General features: G+C 47.4%; 1 protein-coding gene across 1 annotated transcript in view; it reads right to left on the bottom strand.

Annotated features, from left to right (window-relative positions):
• MEI1 (meiotic double-stranded break formation protein 1) overlaps positions 1 to 24,252 on the bottom strand; it is a 67,318-nt gene that overhangs the window by 29,076 nt on the left and 13,990 nt on the right. The window contains exons 6-20 of the mRNA XM_077807596.1: positions 22,701 to 22,904; positions 20,835 to 20,965; positions 20,181 to 20,295; positions 16,333 to 16,449; positions 15,385 to 15,484; positions 12,223 to 12,357; positions 11,761 to 11,875; positions 8,504 to 8,595; positions 7,184 to 7,325; positions 5,646 to 5,757; positions 4,920 to 4,980; positions 2,815 to 2,912; positions 1,826 to 2,000; positions 1,575 to 1,722; positions 786 to 1,070 (exon numbers count right to left, since the gene is read on the bottom strand). Of these exons, the coding sequence (XP_077663722.1) occupies positions 786 to 1,070; positions 1,575 to 1,722; positions 1,826 to 2,000; positions 2,815 to 2,912; positions 4,920 to 4,980; positions 5,646 to 5,757; positions 7,184 to 7,325; positions 8,504 to 8,595; positions 11,761 to 11,875; positions 12,223 to 12,357; positions 15,385 to 15,484; positions 16,333 to 16,449; positions 20,181 to 20,295; positions 20,835 to 20,965; positions 22,701 to 22,904 (2,030 nt within the window). The remainder of the gene's footprint in view (positions 1 to 785; positions 1,071 to 1,574; positions 1,723 to 1,825; positions 2,001 to 2,814; positions 2,913 to 4,919; positions 4,981 to 5,645; positions 5,758 to 7,183; positions 7,326 to 8,503; positions 8,596 to 11,760; positions 11,876 to 12,222; positions 12,358 to 15,384; positions 15,485 to 16,332; positions 16,450 to 20,180; positions 20,296 to 20,834; positions 20,966 to 22,700; positions 22,905 to 24,252) is intronic.

The raw sequence follows: 24,252 nt of genomic DNA, 5'->3' as shown, positions 1-24,252 counted from the left end.
TTTCCCAGTTAATAAATAGACTCCCTCAGTTCCAGTCTTTACATGCCATTTTGGAAGCTCTTTATTTCTCCCTTTCTTTCCTATCCTATTCTATCCTTAGCCTATCACAGTCCCCACATTAACAGAGCAACTTCTTGCAAAGCTACCACAGAAGAGATTACCAGCTGTGTGCAAGGAGCTCACAGTACGTGTGAAATGAATTTTTTTGTACTGTGTATAAAGAAGTGCCAGTTAAGCAGCACCTTTCTGATGGGCTTCACTACCTATCTGGGTTGCTGAAGGCCCTCCAGACAGGTTGGGCGGGTTGCCCAGGTACAGCCAAAGGCCCACAATCCCATTTTCCATGTCAGGTATGCACGTCTGGTTTATGACCAGAGCTTAATTTGTGCCAGGGCACAGCCCTGACCCCTCTCCTGTCAGTGGTGGGCTGTGACATTTACAGTAAAGCATGTAATTCCACACTTGTACACAAGGCATGGCCTTGCACGTACGGTGTGTGCAGAGGGCACTCTGTGCGGAGGACACCATGTTGTTCTGCAAAATGGCCTCCTCCACGCTGCATGACCTTGCCTGAATGGTGCCATTTTGTTCTAGGAACAGTATTATCTCTATTGCTTGAGCCCCAGCACCTCTTTCTTTACAAATCAGACACTGTCTGTGACTGCATATGCACATGTGAGACTGCTCGCTTAAGCCCAGATTCAAAAAAGCACTTATCCATGTGCTTACGTGCTCTCCTGAATTGGGGCCACAGATGGCAAACTGTCCTTATGAAAGTCACATACCAGCAAAATGAGTAAAACACTGGAATTCTCCTTCAGGATGTGAAGCAAAGTGATAAAGCTGTTTGGATAATCAGGCAAGCTAGAGGAGAGCCCAGAGACAGCATCTTCAGACTCAATCTGACTGTAGTCTTCCCAGGAAAACCAGAGCTGGAGGATCCGGTGACCGAATTTGCCCACAAGCTCAGAGTAATGCAGGAAAAATTTAAGCAGAAGAGGATGATGAATGTAGACCAAGCTCAGATCTGATGTATTCTCCAGGACCCTCCTTATGGCACACAGTGGACTCTGACAAGAGTGGAGAGACGGAGAGAGAGATATAACCATTAGATGAAGCTGATGTAATGAGATCCCATTGTGAGAAGTGCAATTATGTGCCCTGTTTATGCAGTCTATCAATACCAATTAAATACAGTCTTGTGAAAGCCTTTGAATCACAAAGTCTAAAAAACTCTTGCAAGCTCTGTTCAGTGCTCTAAACCAGCAAAAGCCAAATGGAAGCATTAGAAAGCCTACTGCCGAGGCTGCTGCTGCTCTCAGGAGACTGAAGCTATGGAATTTATAACAGCATTCACGTGCACTCCCAGGACTACCCATCATGCAAACACCTTCCCACATGTACACAACTTTATTCAATACAATCTTTATCCCGAAGTGTTTGTCACAGTTAAATAACCTGAGAGTATACATGGCGTGAGCTCCCCGAGTCTATTCACTGACCATCACACACAGTCACTTTTCTGGGGTGGAGGGGAGAAGGTAAAAAGTGGTGGTGATGAAATCAGCTTTTACCAAGTCTAAGGCTTCGCCTTTGTCTTGACAGACTGCCAGAAGGTAAAGAACGGCTCTGAAGACATAAGGAGGGGGATAGTCTCCCTGGTCCTGCACTGACAGAAGGAAATTTCTTATGGCTGAAAATAATTCTGCCTCTGGAACAAACCTGCAAACAAGGATGGGGAGGGGGAACAGTAATGATGACAGGCTGAACCCTCTGGTATCTGTGTACAGTACTGCCCCCTCCTCAATCACACCACTCGGCTCACCTGTCTTCCAGGGCATAGGCACAGTACAAGAGGAGCAGGAGGCAATATTGGTGGCTACGAAGAGCTTCATCTAAACAGAAGGGATCTGGGGTTTCTGACAGGAGGGTGAGGCTTTCAGGCACGTTGCAGTTTAACTGGGGCAGACTCCTCTGCAGGAGCTCAGACATCTCTCGCTCTAGAAACAAAACCAGCATGAGAAGGGCAGGAAGGACTCGGGAATACCAGAGCAAAGGCAGAGAGGTCTGGAGCGAGAGGTGCATAGTTACCCGACCCAAAGTCAGGAATATAAAATCAGGGAGGGATCTGGCTGAGAAATACTGAAGTCCTTCGTTTATCCCCAGAGCAGCTATAGCACAAGCAATAGCAAAGCATGATTCTCTGGCGCAGATCTGCTGTACATGCCTCAACCCTACCTAGTGAGACCATATCTAAAGATGAGAAGGGAGTTCTACTTTCACAGCCCATTCAGTCCTTGGCTCTCTGCTGAGGCCATCAACAGAGATACTAATTAGTGCCAACTGTGTGGTTTTTGTGGTGTAGAAATCTGCACCCACCCAGAACTGGAGTGAGAGACCGACACACTCATTTCACTTAGGGCTTGAAATCATCAGTGCAACTAAATTGGAAAAAAGCACTCTTATTCCAGGAGAATGGGGTCCCCACTGAGAGTTATATCAGTATAACTATCACAGTATCTCTAATATCCTGGCACTGACATGGCTACACCTACATGCACATCATGGTATAATTATACCAGCAGTATTGTGGCAGTAAATTTTGCGTGCAGTCAAGCCCCAGAGATTGCTGAAAGAGGGATGGATTTTTAAATGGCTCAAGGCTTGGTTTTGAGTATGGAGTAACTATGTTTAGAAAAGCCCCATTCGCCTCCCTGTCAGACAAGCTAAACCAGCTGAAAAACCTTTAAATCAGGGGCAGACTGGGTCCACCCAATCTAAACCAGATTAAATTGTCTCCTTCATCAAACTTACCCTCCTGGGAAGAGTCCTCCATCTTCTCTGCAGCTGAATGAAGGCTGAGGCACATGCTGTAGAGGAAGCTGGAACAGGCTTGATTCAAAGCAGGGTTACTTGAAGGGAGAACAAAAAGATATTATGAGAATGGAGATCTAGCCTGATGCATCCTCTCCAGGCTCAGGATTCCTTGTGTTTATTTGACAGGAGAGCATCAACCTACGGGCAACAACTAACTGCACACAACATCTCCTCTGTCAAGACATGACACCCAGAGCTTGGGGCTCCAGGAGACACAGGGGAACCTCACACATTTCGGGATGAATAGCAAACTGCAGTGAAGAGCTATCAGAGCAGTGGCATTCCAGGGGTTAACACTGAAGAGTGGCAAAAAAATTACCTAAAAGGGTGAGAATAACACAATCCCAGGCACTTCCCTCCCTGGCTGTGAGAACTTCTCACGAAGACCCCTATAGAACAGGACCATCACAGAGCCCAGTGTCTCATGGGCCGCCTGCCCATCTATTCCCAGTCGCAGACCACCTCCCTGCCCAATCGCAATCACAAAACATCCCCATTTTAACTCTCACACCTGCTCACATGGACAAGTGATACTAGGATCATAGCAGAAGTATTTTTAGCTACTCTTGTAATGAGATGTAGCAGCTGGATACAAGGAGAGCCAATACCACGCAACTAGCCTGCTTGCTGCAGACTATTAGCAAGTGCTCCATAAGTAGAACCCTACAAATCTGCGATATCCGCTTTATATCCACAGATATCAGTGGACCATGCTTGCGGATCGGATATGGATACAAATTTTGTATCGGTGCAGGCACAGACGACTTGTGCCTCCGGATACTGGGGGAGAGGGCACAATCTAAAGGGGAGGACACATGACCGCCCCATGTGTCTCTTCTGTCCAGCGACTGCCTGCACCCAGCCCGCGGCCGCCATGCTCTCCCCGCCCCACTAGAATTACCTGGCAGGGGGGACAGGTAGGGGGCTCTGTCCTTCTTCCACTCTACTTCCCCTCAACGTTCAACCGGTCTCCCTGACAGCTGGGCCTGGGCAGGGAGCAGGAGGGAGCCACTTCTCATGCTGGCTGAAGTTGGCCACTCTGGGTTGCCTACTCTGTGCTGCGCAGCAGCTGCCTGAGAGAGAGTCTGGCTGGGGTGGCGGCCTGCCCTGCCCCACCCCTCTGCTCCCCATCCAAGCCGGCTGCTGGGAGCAGGGGCTGAGCGAGCCAGAGTCCCTCCTCCTCCCCAGCAAGTTTCCAGCTCACTCGGCCCCTGTCCCTGGCAGCTGGGCCCAGGCAGGGAGCAGAGGGAGCGGGGAGGACAGTCACCCAAGCCAGGCTCTCTCTCAGGCAGCCGCTGCGCTGCCAGAGCAGCGACCTGGAGCAGCTGGTATGAGAAGTGGTTGATCCCGCCCCTTCCGCTCCACACCTGAGCCTAGTTGCTAGGGACAGGGGCTAAGCGTTCCAGGGGGCAAATGCAGTGAGAGTAGGGAGCCCCTCTCCTTCCCCACTCCCCAGCAGGCCACAGAGAAATATGGGGGGAGGGGGGCACTTGACCCCACACATCCCCCTATGTGTCGCCTATGCAAGCAGGGCTCTATCCATAAGCTTTCAAGCTCTGCTTGAAATGACCCAGCATAATGTATTTTGTTAGCGTTCTTACCCTCCCCATCCCGTCTAATCAGTGAACCAGTATTTCTACAGATGGTATGTTCTGTTCCTGGAATGCCAGAGCTCCAGTGAGATGGAACCTGCTGTAACTTCTCCTCTCCGTGGCATCCAGTGTCATCACTCCATCACAGCAGCACCATTCTACTGAATCTGAATAGCATGTTCCTTACTGGGCATCTTTTAAACCAGTTCTGGAGAAGTTTGTAGTTCACTTTGCCACTACATGATCAGTTTCCCATCCCACCTCCATCAACCTCATTTTTCCTTTCCAATTACTATTTAGGTCTTTCAACTGATGAAGGAAAATGGTGCTGGCCTAACTGAGCAGAGGGTATTTCAGATACATTCACATTTAATTCTGCTGCAAGAATAGGACATTTCCTCTTTTCTCAAATGGAAACTCTTGGTTTGGTTTCAATATAGAGGACAGTACCTTTGTCCAGTGCAGAATTTGGCCTTCAGCTCCAGTGCCAGTCGAATGAAAGAAGAGGATGCTAGAGAGAAGGCAGAGTAGGAGAGAAGATAAACACATCATGAGAGCACAGAACGCAGGCAGGACCCCATGTCACAAACAACCATCCATGGCTTTTCAAAGCAACAGCTGGCAAACAACACAGGTCACCCCAAACAGAATGCATCTGCCAGGCTCATTCTCTTTTAGGTTCCATGGGCAAATTATTTTTCCAGATTTTGGAGAGAAGAGTGGGTCACTGGGTCTACAGGCTCAGAAGAGTTAAGCACTGCCAGATGTACTAGCTCAGGGTGAGAGTGAATTCCTCTTCATCTCTGATCGAGAAGGCAGTAAAGAAAACAGACAATATAGAGGAAATAAAACACTTTGTCTGATCTCCTGACTCCAAAAGTAGCCAATTCTGGAGGCTTCAGAGGAAAAGTACAAAGCTCCCATAACGGACCTAATTGAAGTGCTATGCTATGGGGTAATCTCCTTCCAGCACCCAGCAGATCTTGTTTTTAATCCTGGGTTTTATCCTAGTTAACGTAAGTGCAGATACTAGTCTTACTCAAATAAATGGCTCTATGTGAAATCTTGCTAAGCTCTTTTCTTCAATCATATCCAGCAGCAGCAAGTTCCCTGGGTTAATCAGGTTATTCACTGTGTAAAGAAGCACAGTGAATACAATGTCAGAATTCTGCATACCCAGCTTCCTAGAGAATTTCTCATGCATGCTTGGCACAACAGCAAACAGAGTGCTGAGAGCGGATATGAAAACCTCCATCAGAGCTGGGCTGGAAGTCCTTTCTGAGTGCTTCTGTGGGGAGAGGAAATGGTCAGCAAGCAAATGCCATATCCCTTTGTGCACAGGCACTGACTTTCATTATTCCAGATGGGTGCTCCACTCCTGCTTTGCACCATCCCCACTCCGTCCCTTCTCCAGTGCCCCACCCTTGCTTTACCTCTTCCCCTAAGGCCCCACCCTCACTCCGCCTCTTCCCACCCACACTCCATCCCCTCCTCCGAGCACCTCTGCCAGTCACTGAACAGCTCATCAGCAGGGCCGGCCGAACAGCTGTGGTTGGTGGGTGCTGAGCACCTGCTATTTTTTTTCTATGGGTGCTCCAGCCCCAGAGCACCCATGGAGTCAGCGCCCATGCCTTTGTGATAAGAAACATGCAAGCACACACCGGAGGAATCAGTGATCTTCCAGTGAGTCTCATATGGTTACAAAGCCAGGCAAATGCGACTGAAGTCAAACAGCCCTTGTTCCAACAAGACGGCTGACAGCGAGTATCCTGCCTCAGACGGTGGCCTATGCCAGGTGTTTCAGAGACAGATTTAATAACTTCCCCCTCTGAACAATTGTTCCTAACTGTGCAAGACTCTACACCAAGGAGAAAAAATCTTCCTGGTTGCAGTTGTTATGCCCTGAAGCATCAGACTGATGTTGTCATTTTTACTCTACACAGAATCACAGTAAATGGTATTCCTGTTCAGATACTGAGGCCTCAATTCTCCAAAGCACTTAAGCATGTGCTTTGATATCAATAGGACTTAAGCATGTGCTTAAGCACTTTGCTGAATAGAGACGGAAATAAGCACTAAAGTGCTTTGCTCATTATTGCCCTAAGTCTGTAGGGGGTGTAGTGATAGATTTGTAAGAAACAAAGTACAAAGCTATGTGCACCTGCTCCTTCTTTTACCTTTATTCTTTGCCTTTTGGAGCTATGCGCTTCAATAATGCCCTGTAGCTCCAAGTTCCACAGGTTAATCAATATACTGCATAAGCCTATATGAAAAGGAACTTGCAAGTTCTGTTGCTTGCCAGGCTAGTGGCAGGCCTTGAGAGAGGAGAAGAGGGAGAGTGGTTCATACATACATCACCTCCAGCAGTGGCAAAACCTGTCATTTATTATATAATTTAGGTGGGATGCTATTTCAGAGACTTCATGGTCTGGAGACATTTGCTGTCCTCTCTATGGAGTGCAGGCAGGGCTTTGAGTTCGTACACCCTCCCTCTAGACTTCTCTCTTCCGTTTCCCATAAGCCAAATAATTTGAGGATTGCTCAGCGTGAGACAGAATATGCCACAACTACACTTGTATGAGCTTGATGCACTGGTTTATCCCTAATTCTCCTCTTTCCCACACAAATTCTTCTCAACAATCTCCCATAAGCATCTCCACTGCTTGGGTGCCCCTTATGCCTGAGGGACAGTGTGGGTTCTGAACTAACCCTACCAGGACTACGGGGATGCAAAGGCTGTCGCAAATCCTCAGCAGAAACTCAGAGTAGCTGCCCAGAGTATTCTCGCTCTCCGAGCCAGGAGCAGTGAAAGCGTTCTCCTGAGCCAAGGGGTCGCTTTGACATTCCACAGCTAACCTAAAAACATACACATGGACATCAGAGAATGCACTCTCCTGCTTTCTGCAGAACCTACAGTGTGTTACACCTCTAGAACCTGACGGAGCCCAGAGCACATCACACACTGTATGTACAGGGATCAGGCAATGAAATGAGCTGTCTCGAGTCAAACCTGACAGCCATTTTAAGCCAGTGACACTACACAATAGTATCACAAGAGGGGAAAGAATTAAATGAAATTCCTGCTGCAGTGAAAGGAGACAATATTGTTTGGTTAAATGTACTTAGCCAGTTTGGAATTTGGCCTGAACACCAAGGTTAACGCCTCAAATCTTATAAAAATGCCGTAGGGTATTTAATGATCATGAGTGGCCATGAACCCAGTTTTGCATCTCATCCACAAAACAGTATTATATAAGCATAGCACCCCCTAACACTGTACCAAGGCATTGTTTCAGCACCTACTAAAACGAGGGGACTGAAAATGGAATACAGTCTTCCACTAGTTCAAGTTTAGCCACCAAATTTGGTTAGTGACCAGAAGTTATTTTCTAATAGCTGTTCAGGGAATGAGCTGGTGGGTGTTAGGCAAGTTTCTAATGGGACTGGTTTGCGTCACAAAACCATCAAAACTGGTACTGGGTCCTCCTTCTTTTGGAATGTCAGTGAAGCCACCAAGGATTAAATAGGCCACAGGAGATTCTTCTCTCACTCTTAGAAGTGAGTCCCTCCACATCTGGGTAGAGTCATCATGAGGGGGACTATACTTTGCAACTTCCTGTGGTTTACGTGTTATGTGGCTAAACAGACAACTTGAATCTCCAGTTTCAAGAGCACCACATTGACCAATACATTTAATTTAAAAAAATCGTCTCTAGCCTCTGGCCAGCAGGTCCAGCAGCTGGATCGCAGACGCATGGGGAGAACATCCACTCTAGTGGCTTGAAGGGCACAGAGAATGATTCCTCTAAGTAGTTCAGTCTGCTCTAGCATCTGGCTAACAACTGGCAGACTCACCAAAGAGCAGCCCTTCCACAAGTTGTGCTGACAGACCATATACTGTACTTTCACCTCATGCTGAAGAGAGACTGTAAGGAATGTTAGCTGGGCACAGGGTGTGTGTGTGGGAGGGGGAAACTCGCTCACCAATGGATTAGACAGAGCCAGAACCAACAGAAATCCCCTCATCTCCTCACCTACAAGCATTTCTGAAGCCTTCCACAGTGCTGAGCAGGAACTGCCCCTGTCGCAAAACCGCTTTGTTCTGAGTGCTGTGCCCCGGGTGACTCTGAGAGATTGAGGAGAGAAGATCACTCCGTTAAAGGACAGAAGCAGGGACATGTCCTCAAGAGCTTGTGTTTATATGTGAAACAAATTAACGTTCTCCCCCAAAACCATCTAACCAACCAGGGGTGGGATAGGGGAAAAAACCTGTAGCTAAACTCATTTCATCCACAGATGGGTTCCTTTCTGTTCAATATTATTACCCATCTGCACTTCCCTCATCAAGATTAGAGATGGAACAGGTCTATTAGATAATACCTTGCCCATTGCACAATGCAATATATTGCCAAGGGTCTGTCTGGTCCAGTTTTAAATGGCTCAGGTAATGAGGCTTCCACCACTGCTCTGGGCAGACTATTCAGCTTTAATTTTCTCTTAATTCAGTTTCATCTCATTACCTTTAAAAAAGGGAAGAAGGAGGATCCTGGGAACTACAGGCCAGTCAGCCTCACCTCAGTCCCTGGAAAAATCATGGAGCAGGTCCTCAAAGAATCAATCTTGAAGTACTTGCATGAGAGGAAAGTGATCAGGAACAGCCAGCATGGATTCACCAAGGGAAGGTCATGCCTGACTAATCTAATCGCCTTTTATCATGAGATTACTGGTTCTGTGGATGAAGGGAAAGCAGTGGATGTATTGTTTCTTGACTTTAGCAAAGCTTTTGACACGGTCTCCCACAGTATTCTTGTCAGCAAGTTAAGGAAGTATGGGCTGGATGAATGCACTATAGGGTGGGTAGAAAGCTGGCTAGATTGTTGGGCTCAACGGGTAGTGATCAATGGCTCCATGTCTAGTTGGCAGCCGGTGTCAAGTGGAGTGCCCCAGGGGTCTGTCCTGGGGCCGGTTTTGTTTAATATCTTCATAAATGATCTGGAGGATGGTGTGGATTGCACTCTCAGCAAATTTGCGGACGATACTAAACTGGGAGGAGTGGTAGATACGCTAGAGGGGAGGGATAGGATACAGAAGGACCTAGACAAATTGGAGGATTGGGCCAAAAGAAATCTGATGAGGTTCAATAAGGATAAGTGCAGGGTCCTGCACTTAGGACGGAAGAATCCAATGCACCGCTACAGACTAGGGACCGAATGGCTAGGCAGCAGTTCTGCGGAAAAGGACCTAGGGGTGACAGTGGACAAGAAGCTGGATATGAGTCAGCAGTGTGCCCTTGTTGCCAAGAAGGCCAATGGCATTTTGGGATGTATAAGTAGGGGCATAGCGAGCAGATCGAGGGACGTGATCGTCCCCCTCTATTCGACATTGGTGAGGCCTCATCTGGAGTACTGTGTCCAGTTTTGGGCCCCACACTACAAGAAGGATGTGGATAAATTGGAGAAAGTCCAGCGAAGGGCAACAAAAATGATTAGGGGTCTAGAACACATGACTTATGAGGAGAGGCTGAGGGAGCTGGGATTGTTTAGCCTGCAGAAGAGAAGAATGAGGGGGGATTTGATAGCTGCTTTCAACTACCTGAAAGGGGGTTCCAAAGAGGATGGCTCTAGACTGTTCTCAATGGTAGCAGATGACAGAACGAGGAGTAATGGCCTCAAGTTGCAGTGGGGGAGGTTTAGATTGGATATTAGGAAAAACTTTTTCACTAAGAGGGTGGTGAAACACTGGAATGCGTTGCCTAGGGAGGTGGTGGAATCTCCTTCCTTGGAAGTTTTTAAGGTCAGGCTTGACAAAGCCCTGGCTGGGATGATTTAACTGGGAATTGGTCCTGCTTCGAGCAGGGGGTTGGACTAGATGACCTTCAGGGGTCCCTTCCAACCCTGATATTCTATGATTCTATGACCTCTTGGACAACCCTGAACAATTCCTCTTCCTCCTCAGTGTTTACATCATGCAAGTTACTTGTAGATTGTTATATCCCTCCTTAGACCCCAATCCTGCAGCTGACTGAATGGGCAGACCCCAGCTCCCACAGAGTCCCATGACTTCAATGTGGCTTCAAGGGACCACAGGAGTCTGCCTGCATCTCCCTAATTGTAGGACCAGGGTGTTAGTCATTTGGTGAGCAAGGACATACATGGCTCTTTTAATCTTTCTTCATAAGTCAAACCCACCAGCTCCTTAATCATCTGAGTTGTTCTTCTCTGAATTCCCTCCAAATGGACAACATTTAAGAACAGTTACAGATTGATGCCTGAGCAGTCTGAGAACTGCATGTCCATGAGCCCCTTTCCCATTTGATGCTGAAACAACTTCCACCTTATAATAAGCATTTTCTGCTTTCCCTAAGTCAAAAGAAGTCAACACCTGGTTTCTTTTCCACAGCCCAGTTCCCCCTCTATTAGAGATTCACTAGTGCTAATGGAGCTCATAGCTCATGAAAAGCAAATAGACTGACATCTAAGGTCTAACCAAGCAGCATGAAACAACTTCATAGTCCCCCATCAGATAAGACAAAAACAACAGATGCTACATTACTCAGACCATGCACAATTCTTTTAGAGAAAATTCAGCACCTACCTGCACAACCCTACGTTTCAGCCAGGTGCTCCTTCCATTACAGACACACCTGTGACATAAACCCATGTGCATATAGATCTAAAACAAGGGTTCTTAACCTTTGTGCTTGTGTTCAGCCACCTGTAATTGCTCCTCCTGCTCAAATACACCTCTGGATCTTTGCCCAATTCCACTTCATGAGAAGAGGACCAGATTTGCAATCCAAATGATTGCTGGTAGCTCTCTTGGTGAGAGGGGGGTCACAGCCCAAGGAATGTGACCCCCTGAGTTTAAGTCAGAGTGAGGAACATCACCAGTTATAAACATGAAAGAGGAAGCACGCTGTGAAGGAGCCTGAAGGTGGGGAGCTTGAACTCTCTTGGAGCTGAGGACACCACATGGAGGGAGTAAACTCAGCCCTGACGGAAGGAATCCTTGCACCACTTCTTAGCAAACCTCCCCACATTTCCATTGATCTGGCAGAAGCAAGAATGGCCTCCAAAGGGACCCATACCTAGCCTGCCTCAACTAGAGAGGAACTGAGACCTTTCCAGAGGAGGAGGAATAAAGAGAAACTGCAGGGATCCCTAAGGGCTACCCACCACCCATGGAAAAAGGGGGAAGTATGAGTTTATGCGGCATCTATATGCCCAGCTATATACAAAGGCCATCATCCGCCACCCCTGTTGAGGAGCAGCAGTGGTCCTCCCTGACTTACTGCAGACCTCCTGTTAATGGGTGGCAGTGAGAGGTCAGCGCACCGCTTCAGCATAGTCTCAATCAGTCTCTGCAACTCTACATACTGCACTGGGGGACAGCTCAAGTGGTCCTTCCTGTGGAGACGGGGAGAAAGAAGGACAGCAGCTGGGAGTTGGAAGAAGCCTCTGAACTTTCCCCATTGGAGACAGAACTCCCTAGAAGATCACATGTCGTGGCAAGGTCAGCATGAAGAAAGACTTGATGGACAATAGCACACCTTCACCAACTCGCTCCAGCCAAAACTTGGTGCAGCCACATTATACAGAATCAAAGCCTTCAGCCTGTAACTGGGTTGAAGGCAACTGTGATGGATTTGGATAGACAGGAGTAGATCTGAAGAGGCCAATATGGATAAGACAGATGTGTCACATCCAAAATACATCTCTCCTGAAAGAAGCCTATCAGACCCCTTCCTGCTTACCTCATAATAGCTGCCACCGCTTTCACAGCCTCTGCTGCTACCTCCAGCACCGGACATTTTACTGCCTCCACAAGAACACCAATGGCATCTTTACACATGGCTAGATTTGTGAATAACTTGATTTCCACTGGCTGCCTGAGAAGGGGAAACAAGGAGCAAATGAGTAAAGCTTTGTGACAACCCCTGCTTGAAAAGAGAGTATCGAAAAATAAGACCATCTTGGTGTTTATTCCCCAAAAGACGCTAAGTCTTGCAGCTTCAGGCCATGCTACCAGATGTCACACAGCAAAGTCCTAGCATTGTACTGAGATAGTGACTCTCCATGGATTTCATGTAGTCTCCAGGCAAAACATTCATGCTGTCTATGAGTCTGTTATGGCTGGATCCCAGCACCACTCATGACAGGCAAATTAGTTCCTGGGCGATGCTCTGGAACTGCTCCCTACGAAGCCAGTCAGGACTTTGGTGAAGTCTCCTTTCTGTGAGCAGACTGTCTACAGGGCAAGAAGCTCACATGGTTTCCATGTTCCTGGGTCTGACCTTGGAGCATTCAGCATCCTCTGCCCCTCCGTGCGCTTCCCACAGCGAGTCCGCCCAGGCGGGGTCCTGGGGAAGCCAGAGGGTCCTGCACCCCAACTTTGCAGTCAGACGTGACTCTTAGCCAGCCAGTAAAACAGAGGTTTATTAGATGACAGGAACATGGTCTAAAACAGAGCTTGTAGGTACAGGGAACAGGACCCCTCAGCTGGGTCCATTTTGGGGGGCAGTGAGCCAGACAACCACATCTGTACTTCACGTCCCCAGCCAGGCCAAACTGACTCACTCTTCAGCAGTCTCCCCCAGCTTTCCCCCCCCCCCGCCACTCCTCCTTCAGCCTTTGTCTCTTTCCGGTGCCAGGAGGTCACCTGATCTTTTTGTTCTCCAACACCTTCAGTTGGCACCTTTGCAGAGGAGAGGGGCCCAGGCCATCAGTTGCCAGGAGACAGGGGGTCAGCCATTCTCTGTGCGGCCCCTCTAGGTATCTGCAACAATCACACACCCTTATCCCACCACCTAGATACTTAAGAACTGCATAGGGGAAACTGAGGCACCCACACAGTATTCAGAGAAAACATCAAGAACATTCCCACTTCGTCACATCAAATAAATGTCAGAAGATTTGGAGAAAAACCTAAGTATGTGATTGGATCAGCAAACACTGGTCTGAAAACTTCAGGACAAACAGCCTCCCTACAAGAGAAAGAACTCACCTCCCTAGGATTTCACACCATGCTCAACACTCTGGTACCTGAATGCCTACCTGAACACAGACATTTCTAAATAAGGAAACAAATACCCTGCTTCCAGAGAGGCTGGAAATGCCATGAAAAGAGCTTCTCTTGCAGTATTGTGGCACTTCTAATGCCGAATGGGGCCAGGAAGCATGGATGATGCCATGAACTTGAAAAGTAATCTTGAAAAGAGCACCACATTGACCAATATATTTAATTTAAAAATATCACCTCTAGCCATCAGGCCAGCAGGTCCAGCAGCTGGATCGCAAAGGCATGGGGAGAACTACACTGACTGGATACATCCCCTTTTTAAGCCTCAGAAAAGGTTCTGGTTCTTGAAAAATGAGAGCTTTGGTGACTTGACCTTCTCATTGCAGAACACATTAGAACCTTCAGTGCCACAGCGTTCAGCCCTCAGGGGCCTTTACCAATGGGGAAAGGCCAGGAGTAAGCGTGACTGAGTACAGTAGCAGTATTTGGTCACTCAGTGAAGAAAGGATTAACTCCAGCTCTGCACCCCACACCTATCCCATGCACGGGTGCTTCAGGCAAGAACTGAAAGAATAGCTGGAACAGCTGCTTGGGAGACAGGGTAAGGAGAATGCTGTTGGGAAGGATGGTCTCCATGCATCGAACCCCACCTTCTTCTGTTTACTTTCTTATTTTGTTAATTAACTTTACTTTCTTGTTTGAAACACGAATCCTTGAGAAACGCTTCCCTACTGGGGGCAGAAACATCACTGCAGTAGGGTACTTTATGATGTAATCTTGTATTGGAGGAAAGGTCTAAATGGCAGCATCTCTGTTTGGGTCCCAAACTCTGCCCGCTGCTCCTCCTGCGCTGACTCTCCTGTAAGTCACCTGACCCTTTCAAAAAGCGAATGGATTCCTAAGGGAGGGATTCCTGTATTCAGCCACCCCTTTGGCCAGTGACTGTGGTGGTGTGGGGAGAGGAGGTGTTACTGCAATGCAGCAACCCTCAGTTAGAGAGCAAGCAGAAGGGGAAAAATTAGAGGATCATTGATGGGATCCCTTTCCCCAGCACAAAACAGATCATCTGAAAGAAACACTGTACTTCAAAGCACAGCAAAGAAGAACACATACTAAAAATGCCATGAGCTTGGCAAGATGCAGTATTATCCTCTCTTCCATTTGCAACGATTAATGCAGAGATGTGTGCTTTGAGCAAGAGCTTTTCTCTTCCCATGTCCTGGTTTCTCTCCTTCTGATGGACCCTGCTCCCGCCACCACCATCCTGTGCCAATAGCATCACATTATTTTTTATTGCTACAGAAATGACTGTAATGTCACGCCGCAGAAATCCAGCTTGGGGAACGGAGCGAAAAAGAAAAAGGATGAGATACTGGGGTGATGGAAAGGCAAAGAAATAAAGGGGGGTGGGGTAAAAACAGACACTACATGAATTCTCCTATTTTGCAGAAAAGAAGAGTGATGGGAAACAAATTTGTATTTCAGCCTAATGTTTCTTTTCTGTGTAAAATTTAACCCAGGTGACAGGTGTCGGACTGAAAGCCCTGGAGGCTGTGTTCTCCATTTAGCCGTAGAGCAGCACAGGCCGTGCAGAGCTGCTCGCATACACTGACCCAATCCCCTGGCTCCCCCTCCTCTTCCCCACCAACGTGCCTCTGTCCTACCCTGGAAATGTCCTGCCCAAGGCGGAGAGGACTGTTTACTCAGTCCGCTGCTGACACTGCGACGGGAGCTACTGAGGGGCAGTTGTTTTGGTAGGTGGTGCATGAGATGTGGCTGAGTCAGTTTTATCTGAAACTTGCTCTCGGGCCCTTCTTTGGTGAACAGGTGCTCTCCCTTGCCTTCGCAATGTCCTCCAACTCAGTGACGTGTGAGCGAGCGTGAGTGAGTCCCTTACCGTTTCAGTATTTCAGTGAACAGCAAGAGTCCCTGCTTGTGCAGCTCCACATTATTCAGCTGCAGGATCCCTTTCAGGCTCCTCACCACAGACTCGATGCCTGCAGAGGGGCATGCATTCACAAGATGTCATCAGGGAGATTTTAACACACCCGCCAAAAGCCCAAGAAGAGTTATGATGGGGGTGGGTGATGAGTTTTCAAAGGAGGACGGGGGTTGGAGGATCTGCTGACCTTGGCAGGACATAGGCAATGGCAGCAAAAAGTTCCCCATACACTCTGCTCTCTGCCAACATGCATCAGCTTCCGCTTGTAAAGGCCACATCTACATTTGAGCTGGAAGGTATGATTCCCAGTGCACGCAGACATACCTGCACTAGCTCTGCTTGAGCTAGCACCTAAAACCAGTAGCGTAGCTGTGGTGGCCCAGATGGCTGCTTGGGGTTGCTACCCCAAGTACAATCCCACCTAATCCTCTGGGTTCACACTCAGCTGGCTACCCCAAGCCACCACCTCTGCCAGTGCAGACACGGTGCTATTTTTAGGTGCTGACTCAAGCAGAGCTAGGGTGGGTACATCTACACAAGCCAAGAATCATGTTCCCAGCTCAAATATAGACACACCCTAATGGTGAATTCAGCTTCTGTCTTCCTATGTCCTTGGCCTCTTCTAGAGACTGCCACCAAGACATCAGTTAATGTCAACAGTGCTGGTGGCTTCTGTAATGTGAACATGTGCCCATCAGGAACTGGACTCAGGCACCATAAACCTATGCCATGGAAGTCTCCAGACAAGCATCATATGGGAATAATCTTCAGTTACTACCAACTTGGGGCCTGACTGGGACCAGTGACTTTGCAGTAAAAGGCTCTGAAATCCCAACCCCATCTTCAGTGTCCATGTGATATTACTCTAGCAATTTTGACAGGCTAGGAAAGACTGGGACCTACCATAGACTGTGTGACACTTGGAAAAGAAAAGCCGCTCCTCAGTTAGGAGCAACAGGCAGCAATAAACCGACCAGAGGAGAATTTCACTGGTGCAGGAGAGACGCTCAAACAGGAATTCTGCAAACAAACAAAAAAATCCATCGTAGTAAAACAGCATCTCCGCCATGCATGGCACAACTGCCCCTAGTGTAAGGGAAAGGGGGCCAGGGAGAACGACAGGGGCTTTAACTGGGAGCAACGTCTTCTTTTTTCCACCCTACTGCCATACTAATTTAACAGTAACACTCAATAATAGTCCCTAGGGAAGAGGAGACAACCACCCACCACCTCTGGATGGTGTCCAGCAGCACTGATGCGTCCTGAAGGAAAAAGGGATTCCAGCTCTGCTCAGCCAAAATGAGGATTACTGTGGAATAGGACTCTTAAAGGAGGTAGGGAGAACGCAGAGGAAAATGATGGTACATTATCATAGAATCATAGAATAACAGAGTTGGAAGGGACCTCTGGAGGCCATCTAGTCCAACCCCCTGCCCAGAGCAGGACCAATCCCAACTAAATCATCCCAGCCAGGGCTTTGTCAAGCCTGACCTTAAAAACTTCTAAGGAAGGGGATTCCACCACCTCCCTAGGTAACGCATTCCAGTGTTTCACCACCCTCCTAATGAAAAAATTTTTCCTAATATCCAACCTAAACCTCCCCCACGGCAACTTGAGACCATTACTCCTTGTCCTGTCATCTGCTATCACTGAGAATAGTCTAGATCCATCCTCTTTGGATCCACCTTTCAGGTAGTTAAAAGCAGCTATCAAATCCCCCCTCATTCTTCTCTTCCGTAGACTAAACAATCCCAGTTCCCTCAGCCTCTCCTCATAACTCATGTGTTCCAGTTCTCTAATCATTTTTGTTGCCCTTCGCTGGACTCTCTCCAATTTTTCCACATCCTTCTTGTAGTGTGGGGCCCAAAACTGGACACAGTACTCCAGATGAGGCCTCACCAATGTCGAATAGAGGGGAACGATCACATCCCTCAATCTGCTGGCAATGCCCCTACTTATACACCCCAAAATGCCATTGGCCTTCTTGGCAACAAGGGCACACTGTTGACTCATATCCAGCTTCTCGTCCACTGTCACCCCTAGGTCCTTCTCTGCAGAACTGCTGCCTAGCCATTCGGTCCCTAATCTGTAGCGGTGCATTGGATTCTTCCGTCCTAAGTGCAGGACTCTGCACTTGTCCTTGTTGAACCTCATCATATTTCTTTTGGCCCAATCCTCCAATTTGTCTAGGGCCCTCTGTATCCTATCCCTACCCTCCAGCGTATCTACCACTCCTCCCAGTTTAGTGTCATCCGCAAACTTGCTGAGGGTGCAATCCACACCATCCTCCAGATCATTAATAAAGATATTGAACAAAACCGGCCCCAGGACCGACCCTTGGGGCACTCCGCTAGATACCGGCTGCCAACTAGACATGGAGCCATTGATCACTACCTGTTGAGCCCGACAATCTAGCCAATTTTCTACCCACCTTGTAGTGCATCCATCTAGCCCATACTGCTTTAACTTGCTGACAAGAATACTGTGGGAGACCATGTCAAAAGCTTTGCTAAAGTAGAGGAATAACACGTCCATTGCTTTCCCTTCATCCACAGAACCAGTTATCTCATCATAGAAGGCAATTAGATTAGTCAGGCATGACTTTCCCTTGGTGAATCCATGCTGACTGCTCCTGATCACTTTCCTCTCATCTAAGTGCTTCAGAATTGATTTCTTGAGGACATGCTCCATGATTTTTCCGGGGACTGAGGTGAGGCTAACCGGCCTGTAGTTCCCAGGATCATCCTGCTTCCCTTTTTTAAAGATGGGCACTACATTAGCCTTTTTCCAATCTTCTGGGACTTCCCCTGATCGCCATGAGTTTTCAAAGATAATGGCCAATGGCTCTGTAATCACATCCGCCAATTCCTTTAGCACTCTCGGATGCAACGCATCCGGCCCCATGGACTTGTGTACGTCCAGTTTTTCTAAATAGTCCCGAACCACTTCTTCCTTCACAGAGGGCTGGCCACTTCCTCCCCATGCTGTGCTGCCCAGTGCAGTAGTCTGGGAGCTGACCTTGTTCGTGAAGACAGAGGCAAAGAAAGCATTGAGTACATTAGCTTTTTCCACATCCTCTGTCACTAGGTTGCCTCCCTCATTTAGTAAGGGGCCACACTTTCCTTGGCTTTCTTCTTATTGCCAACATACCTGAAGAAACCCTTCTTGTTACTCTTAACATCCCTCGCTAGCTCCAACTCCAGGTGTGATTTAGCCTTCCTGATTCCATTCCTACATGCCCGAGCAATATTTATATACTTATCCCTGGTCATTTGTCCAATATTCCACTTCTTGTAAGCCTCTTTTTTGTGTTTAAGATCAGCAAGGATTTCACTGTTAAGCCAAGCTGGTCGCCTGCAATATTTACTATTCTTTCTACACATCTACAGGTTTGTCCCTGTAACCTCAATAAGGATTCTTTAAAATACAGCCAGCTCTCCTGGACTCCTTTCCCGCTCATGTTATTCTCCCAGGGGATCCTGCCCATCAGTTCCCTGAGGGAGTCAAAGTCTGCTTTTCTGAAGTCCAGGGTCCGTATTCTGCTGCTTTCCTTTCTTCCTTGTGTCAGGATCCTGAACTCGACCATCTCATGGTCACTGCCTCCCAGGTTCCCATCCACTTTTGCTTCCCCTACTAATTCTTCCCGGTTTGTGAGCAGCAGGTCAAGAAGAGCTCCGCCCCTAGTTGGTTCCTCCAGCACTTGCACCAGGAAATTGTCCTCAAAATAAAGTGACTAAAGAGCAGCAGGGTCCTGAAGGCAGGTGGGCTGCTATCCTTCCAGTACAGAGCTAGCAAGCAGCTGAAATCTGGCTATAGACTTTGATCTGATTTAAGGGATATAAAGCCAGCTTTGTCACAGCAGCTGTGACCCCTCCTCTCAAACTCTTACACATCCAAAGAAGGGGATGCACAAAACCAAAGTGATTAATTTCTCTGCAGACGGGAAATTAAAGTTTAACATCTCCCTGGGTTGGCATCCTGGGCCAAAGTCTGAGCTGAATAACATCCTGTGCAACAAGAAAAGGAGTACTTGTGGCACCTTAGAGACTAACCAATTTATTTGAGCATGAGCTTTCGTGAGCTACAGCTCACTCCTTTTCTTTTTGCGAATACAGACTAACACGGCTGTTACTCTGAATCCTGTGCAACACCACTGAAGTCAAGGGGACGACATAGGGTTAATTCAGAACAGAAGTTGGCTTGTTTGGGTTCTGCAGTTATACTGCCATGGGCTGTGGTCTCATGAGAATGCATAATCTAAGCAGGGTTGGGCCTAGTCAATTCTTAGATGGGAGACTTCAAAGGAAAATTCAAATGCTGCAGGAAGTAATTAGTAATTTGGTAAAGGATGGTCTATGCTCTGAATCACTACTGCACCAATGCCTCCTAGCCGTGCCGTGCATTTGGAAGTGCAGTTTTTACACCAATTACGGTTAATAAGTATCCTCATCGGCACTTTTTGCAAGAGGAGTCTTAGACTTGATGACCTGCCCAAATTCCAACTCAGAACATTACATTCTGCCTACATAAAACTCCCCCTACAATTTCAACTAGGAGCTTATTTTTCACTTCGCTTCCCAAAATACTGTTGGTGGCTTTTGTTGATGCAGAATGGCTGTTGTGACTACCCCAGAGGTGGATGCATTACACGGATTGAGGCTGATTACCTATGTGCACAAACTGTACACTGTTAAGGTGCCCCCAGAGGGAAAGACACTGTAGAACTACAAGGTATTATTGTATTTCTTCACCTGGGATGTCTGCATGAATGAAGGCAGGAGCATATTTGATGGGAGAATGCACAAGCACAGCAGTCATACATTGAACACTTGCCACCTGTAGCATCTCATCTCTGGACAACAACAGCTGTATGGAAACAAAAATGAAGAAAAAAAATCAAAACCACAGACTTGATTAGGAAAGAATTCCTAGAGGGAGCTTGAAAAAGACCAATTTAAAACAGGCAAAAAGAAATCTCTTTAAGCAACATATAATTCCCTAGGGTAACTTGCTATGGCAAGATAATACCAAGGCAAGTAACTTAGCAAGATTAAGAAAAACATTAAAGAAGCCTATGACTAAGAATAGCTCTGCAATCGCACTAGCCAGGCGAATGCTTACAAGAGCTATGTCAATCCTCATGCTTCAGGCTAAACATAGCTGGGATCAGGAAGAAATTCCACTCACTACCTGTGCACTATTGAACAACTGGTGCATTATGGGGGATTTCCACCTTCCTAGGCTGCATCTGACATTGATCAGTATGGGGGACATAATATGAGGCTACTTGAACCAGTGCAGCAAATAACTGCTCCTATTGATAACTCGCCTCACAGAAACGGATAATTTGACTGGCCCCTTGTACAAGGCATGTTGACAGATGTGGTAACCCCTTCAGCAATTACCTTTTTGAGCATGAGCGGCAGTGGGTTCTCTTTCTCCAGCAACTCAGCATTCTCGGAATCTGCCCCTCTTCTTGAATTGTTCATAATAACTGATACAAAATGGTCGGAATTCAGCAACTCCTTTAGCAAACCTACAAAGGGAGAGAAAGAACAAGCAGCAAACTGGGAGTGGGGAGGATTGGGAGCTTCACAACATTCTGCTCTGAAACATATCACTGACTCCTTAACCACTTCTGTATTCTTGACAAAACCCTTCTGCTTACATTCAGGGCCTTCTCTGGGCATGCCCCCATGGAGCTCCACCGTCCATCAATGCTTTACACCCCACCCCATCCCCAATTCTCCTCTTTGCCATTTCTGATTCTCTCCATTCCCCATTCCCTCTTCTATCGGTGGATCCTTTAATTGCCATTGCACCAGCTCTCTGCTCAACCTGATCCACTCCTTCTGCCTTTCTGATTCCTCACCTCCAAACTCTTTTTAAAAAGCGCAGCTCAAATCCCACCACTTCTCTGCTGCTTGCAGCCAGGGACCCAACCACCAGTTTCTCCCTCAGGTACTTTACTAGTGCCAACCATTCACACCTCTTGCTATCCATTCTCTCAACCTGCTCTCACACCTTCCCATTTAATAATCCCATTTCTGTAACTGCTGCAAGTTTAAAGATACTGCCACAAGCAGCACATTATAAACATACAGTGTACGTCGTTACATGCACTGATGCAAATCATAAACAAGAGATTTTGTAGGCGACGCTCCAGTGTAAGTTCAGAACTGATGTAGCATGGCTGTTGGAGTGAACTTTTGAAAAGAGTCCTCTGTTACAAATGGCTGACTGCTGGATGTGAAAAGCAAGCAGACGACTGTTCCCCTTCTACAGTAAAGAGAGAGATTGCTGTGTGGTGTGCATTTGAGTGTGTGAGTGAAGACGAAACCATCCTGTGTACTGCATGACATTGCTGCTCTATGCAAAGCGATGGTTCTGACCGCATCACCCAGAAGCGTAGAGAAAACATAGGCACCGACTCCGTGGGTACTCCAGGGCTGGAGCACCCATGGAGAAAAAAATGGTGGATGCTAAGCACCCACTGGCAGCCCCCATAACAGCCCCCTTCTTCCCCCAGCGCCTCCCACCTGCCAGTGGGCCCCACCAATCAGTGCCTCCCCCTTCAATCCTGTGCCTCCCGCCCACCGTGATCAGCTGTTTTGTGGCGTGCAGGAGGATCTCGGTGGGAAGGGGGAGGAGTGAGAATGCGGTGTGCTCAGGGGAGGGGTGGAAAGAGGCAGGGCAGGGGTGGGCCACGCGTGGCAAGAGGTGAGCATATTGGAAAGTCAGCACCTGTGACAGAAAGCCAGTTTTCATTTTAGTTTTTCAGCCTCAACTACGAGACACTTCATATCTCCAAGTTGTATTTCTCAGAATCAATCCAGCTACTTTACAAAACCAATCTATCTGATTGTATGTAGAGGTTAGATTCAGTCACTTTAACCTTAGGGGATTACTTGATTTCCAGGAAGATGACATAGTCAAATTGGGATAGGTCAAGCCATGGTGCAAGCTGGAGGCCTTCAGAGACAGTTACAGCAGGTACCACTGGGGTTCCAGCAACAAGGTGGGACGGGGTGTGTTGCTTCCCTGGTTATACCAGGAGGGTTTGGCAATGGGGCTAGGATGAACAACTGTTGTGCAGTAACAGAAGGGATCAGCAGCTGTGGACAAGTATGCTCACCACCTCCGGAACAGTCCAACCAGCTGAGAGTTTGCAAGTTCAGAGTTCTGAGGAACAATTCAGAATCCAGCACACATTAGGACTCCCAAACTAACAAAGACAACCCCCCACCTTTTGTTTCTCTGAGGTGTCTTACCCATGCAGTTAACCTGCAGTTCCTTTGTTTGTGCATTCCCTAGGGTAGCCAGGAAGAGGTCACACAGCCTCTCTGTGAAGTGCACTGACAGCCTTTCTGAACTGATGGGGGAAGAATACAGCTTGCCGTAAAGATAGCAGACAGTAGCCTTTATACCCTCGTTGGGGTACATCAAGCCTGCCAGCAGGTGTTCCATTAAGTTACCTAGAGTGGTGAACGACAATGACCGCTGTTGAGAGAAAACACTGGTAACAGACATTTCTAAGTCATCCGGCAGAGGCACATTCCCTGCAAAAGCTTCCACAAACACTTTACAGACCTGTCCATGCAGGCTAGGAAAAGAGGTCGAGATTAGGTTGAGATTAGCTAAGGCATGTTAATTGACCTTTCCCTATTTCCCTAATCAAACCTTATATTTAGAGATGTGGGGCCAACTGCTGTGATTCTCTGAGGAGTGAGTGATGCTGTAACAATTGAGGGGCTCACAGTTAAACTACATAACAATACACGCCCCCCGACTCCTCTACTCAGGGGCTGAGCATGCTCACACCAACACTCCTACCTTGGGGAAGGGAGACCTGGGGAAGTGCAACCACATGCATGTCTCCCAAGAGGCAAACAGAGCTCCAAATTCCACTAAGGCTGGTGACATAAATATAAAGGGAAGGGTAAACACCTTTAAAATCCCTCCTGGCCAGAGGAAAAACCCTTTCACCTGTAAAGGGTTAAGAAGCTAGGATAACCTCGCTGGCACCTGACCAAAATGACCAATGAGGAGAGAAGATACTTTCAAAAGCTGGGGGGAGGGAGAAACAAAGCCTCTCTCTCTGTCTGTGTGATGCCTTTGCCGGGGACAGAACAGGAATGGAGTCTTAGAACTTAGTAAGTAATCTAGCTAGATATGCGTTAGATTCTGTTTGTTTAAATGGCTGAGAAAATAAGATGTGCTGAATGGAATGGATATTCCTGTTTTTGTGTCTTTTTGTAACTTGAGGTTTTGCCTAGATGGATTCTCTATGTTTTGAATTTAATTACCCTGTAAGGTATTTACCATCCTGATTTTACAGAGGTGATTCTTTTTACTTTTTCTTCTATTTAAATTCTTCTTTTAAGAACCTGATTGCTTTTTCATTGTTCTTAAGATCCAAGGGTTTGGGTCTGTGGTCACCTATGCAAATTGGTGAGGATTTTTATCAAACCTTCCTCAGGAAAGGGGGTGTAAGATTTGGGAGGATTTGGGGGGGGAAAGATGTTTCCAAACGGACTCGTTCCCAGTAATCGGTGTTAGACGTTTGGTGGTGGCAGCAAAAGTCCAAGGGCAAAAGGTAAAATAGTTTGTACCCTGGGGAAGTTTTAACCTAAGCTGGTAAAAGTAAGCTTAGGAGGTTTTCATGCAGGTCCCCACATCTGTACCCTAGAGCTTAGAGTGGGGAAGGAACCCTGACAGCTGGTCTTCAACAGGCTGAACTGGCCAGGAGAGGTAGAGCAGTCTTGTGGCTAAGCACTGGACAGGGACTCAAGAAATCGGGGTCCAATATCTAGTTCTGCCACA

This window comes from Eretmochelys imbricata, chromosome 1 (genome assembly GCF_965152235.1).
Source record: "Eretmochelys imbricata isolate rEreImb1 chromosome 1, rEreImb1.hap1, whole genome shotgun sequence".
NCBI classification, from domain to species: domain Eukaryota; kingdom Metazoa; phylum Chordata; order Testudines; family Cheloniidae; genus Eretmochelys; species Eretmochelys imbricata.
The sequence above is the reverse complement of the archived record's forward strand: the minus strand, read 5'-3'. Positions and strand labels throughout refer to the sequence as shown.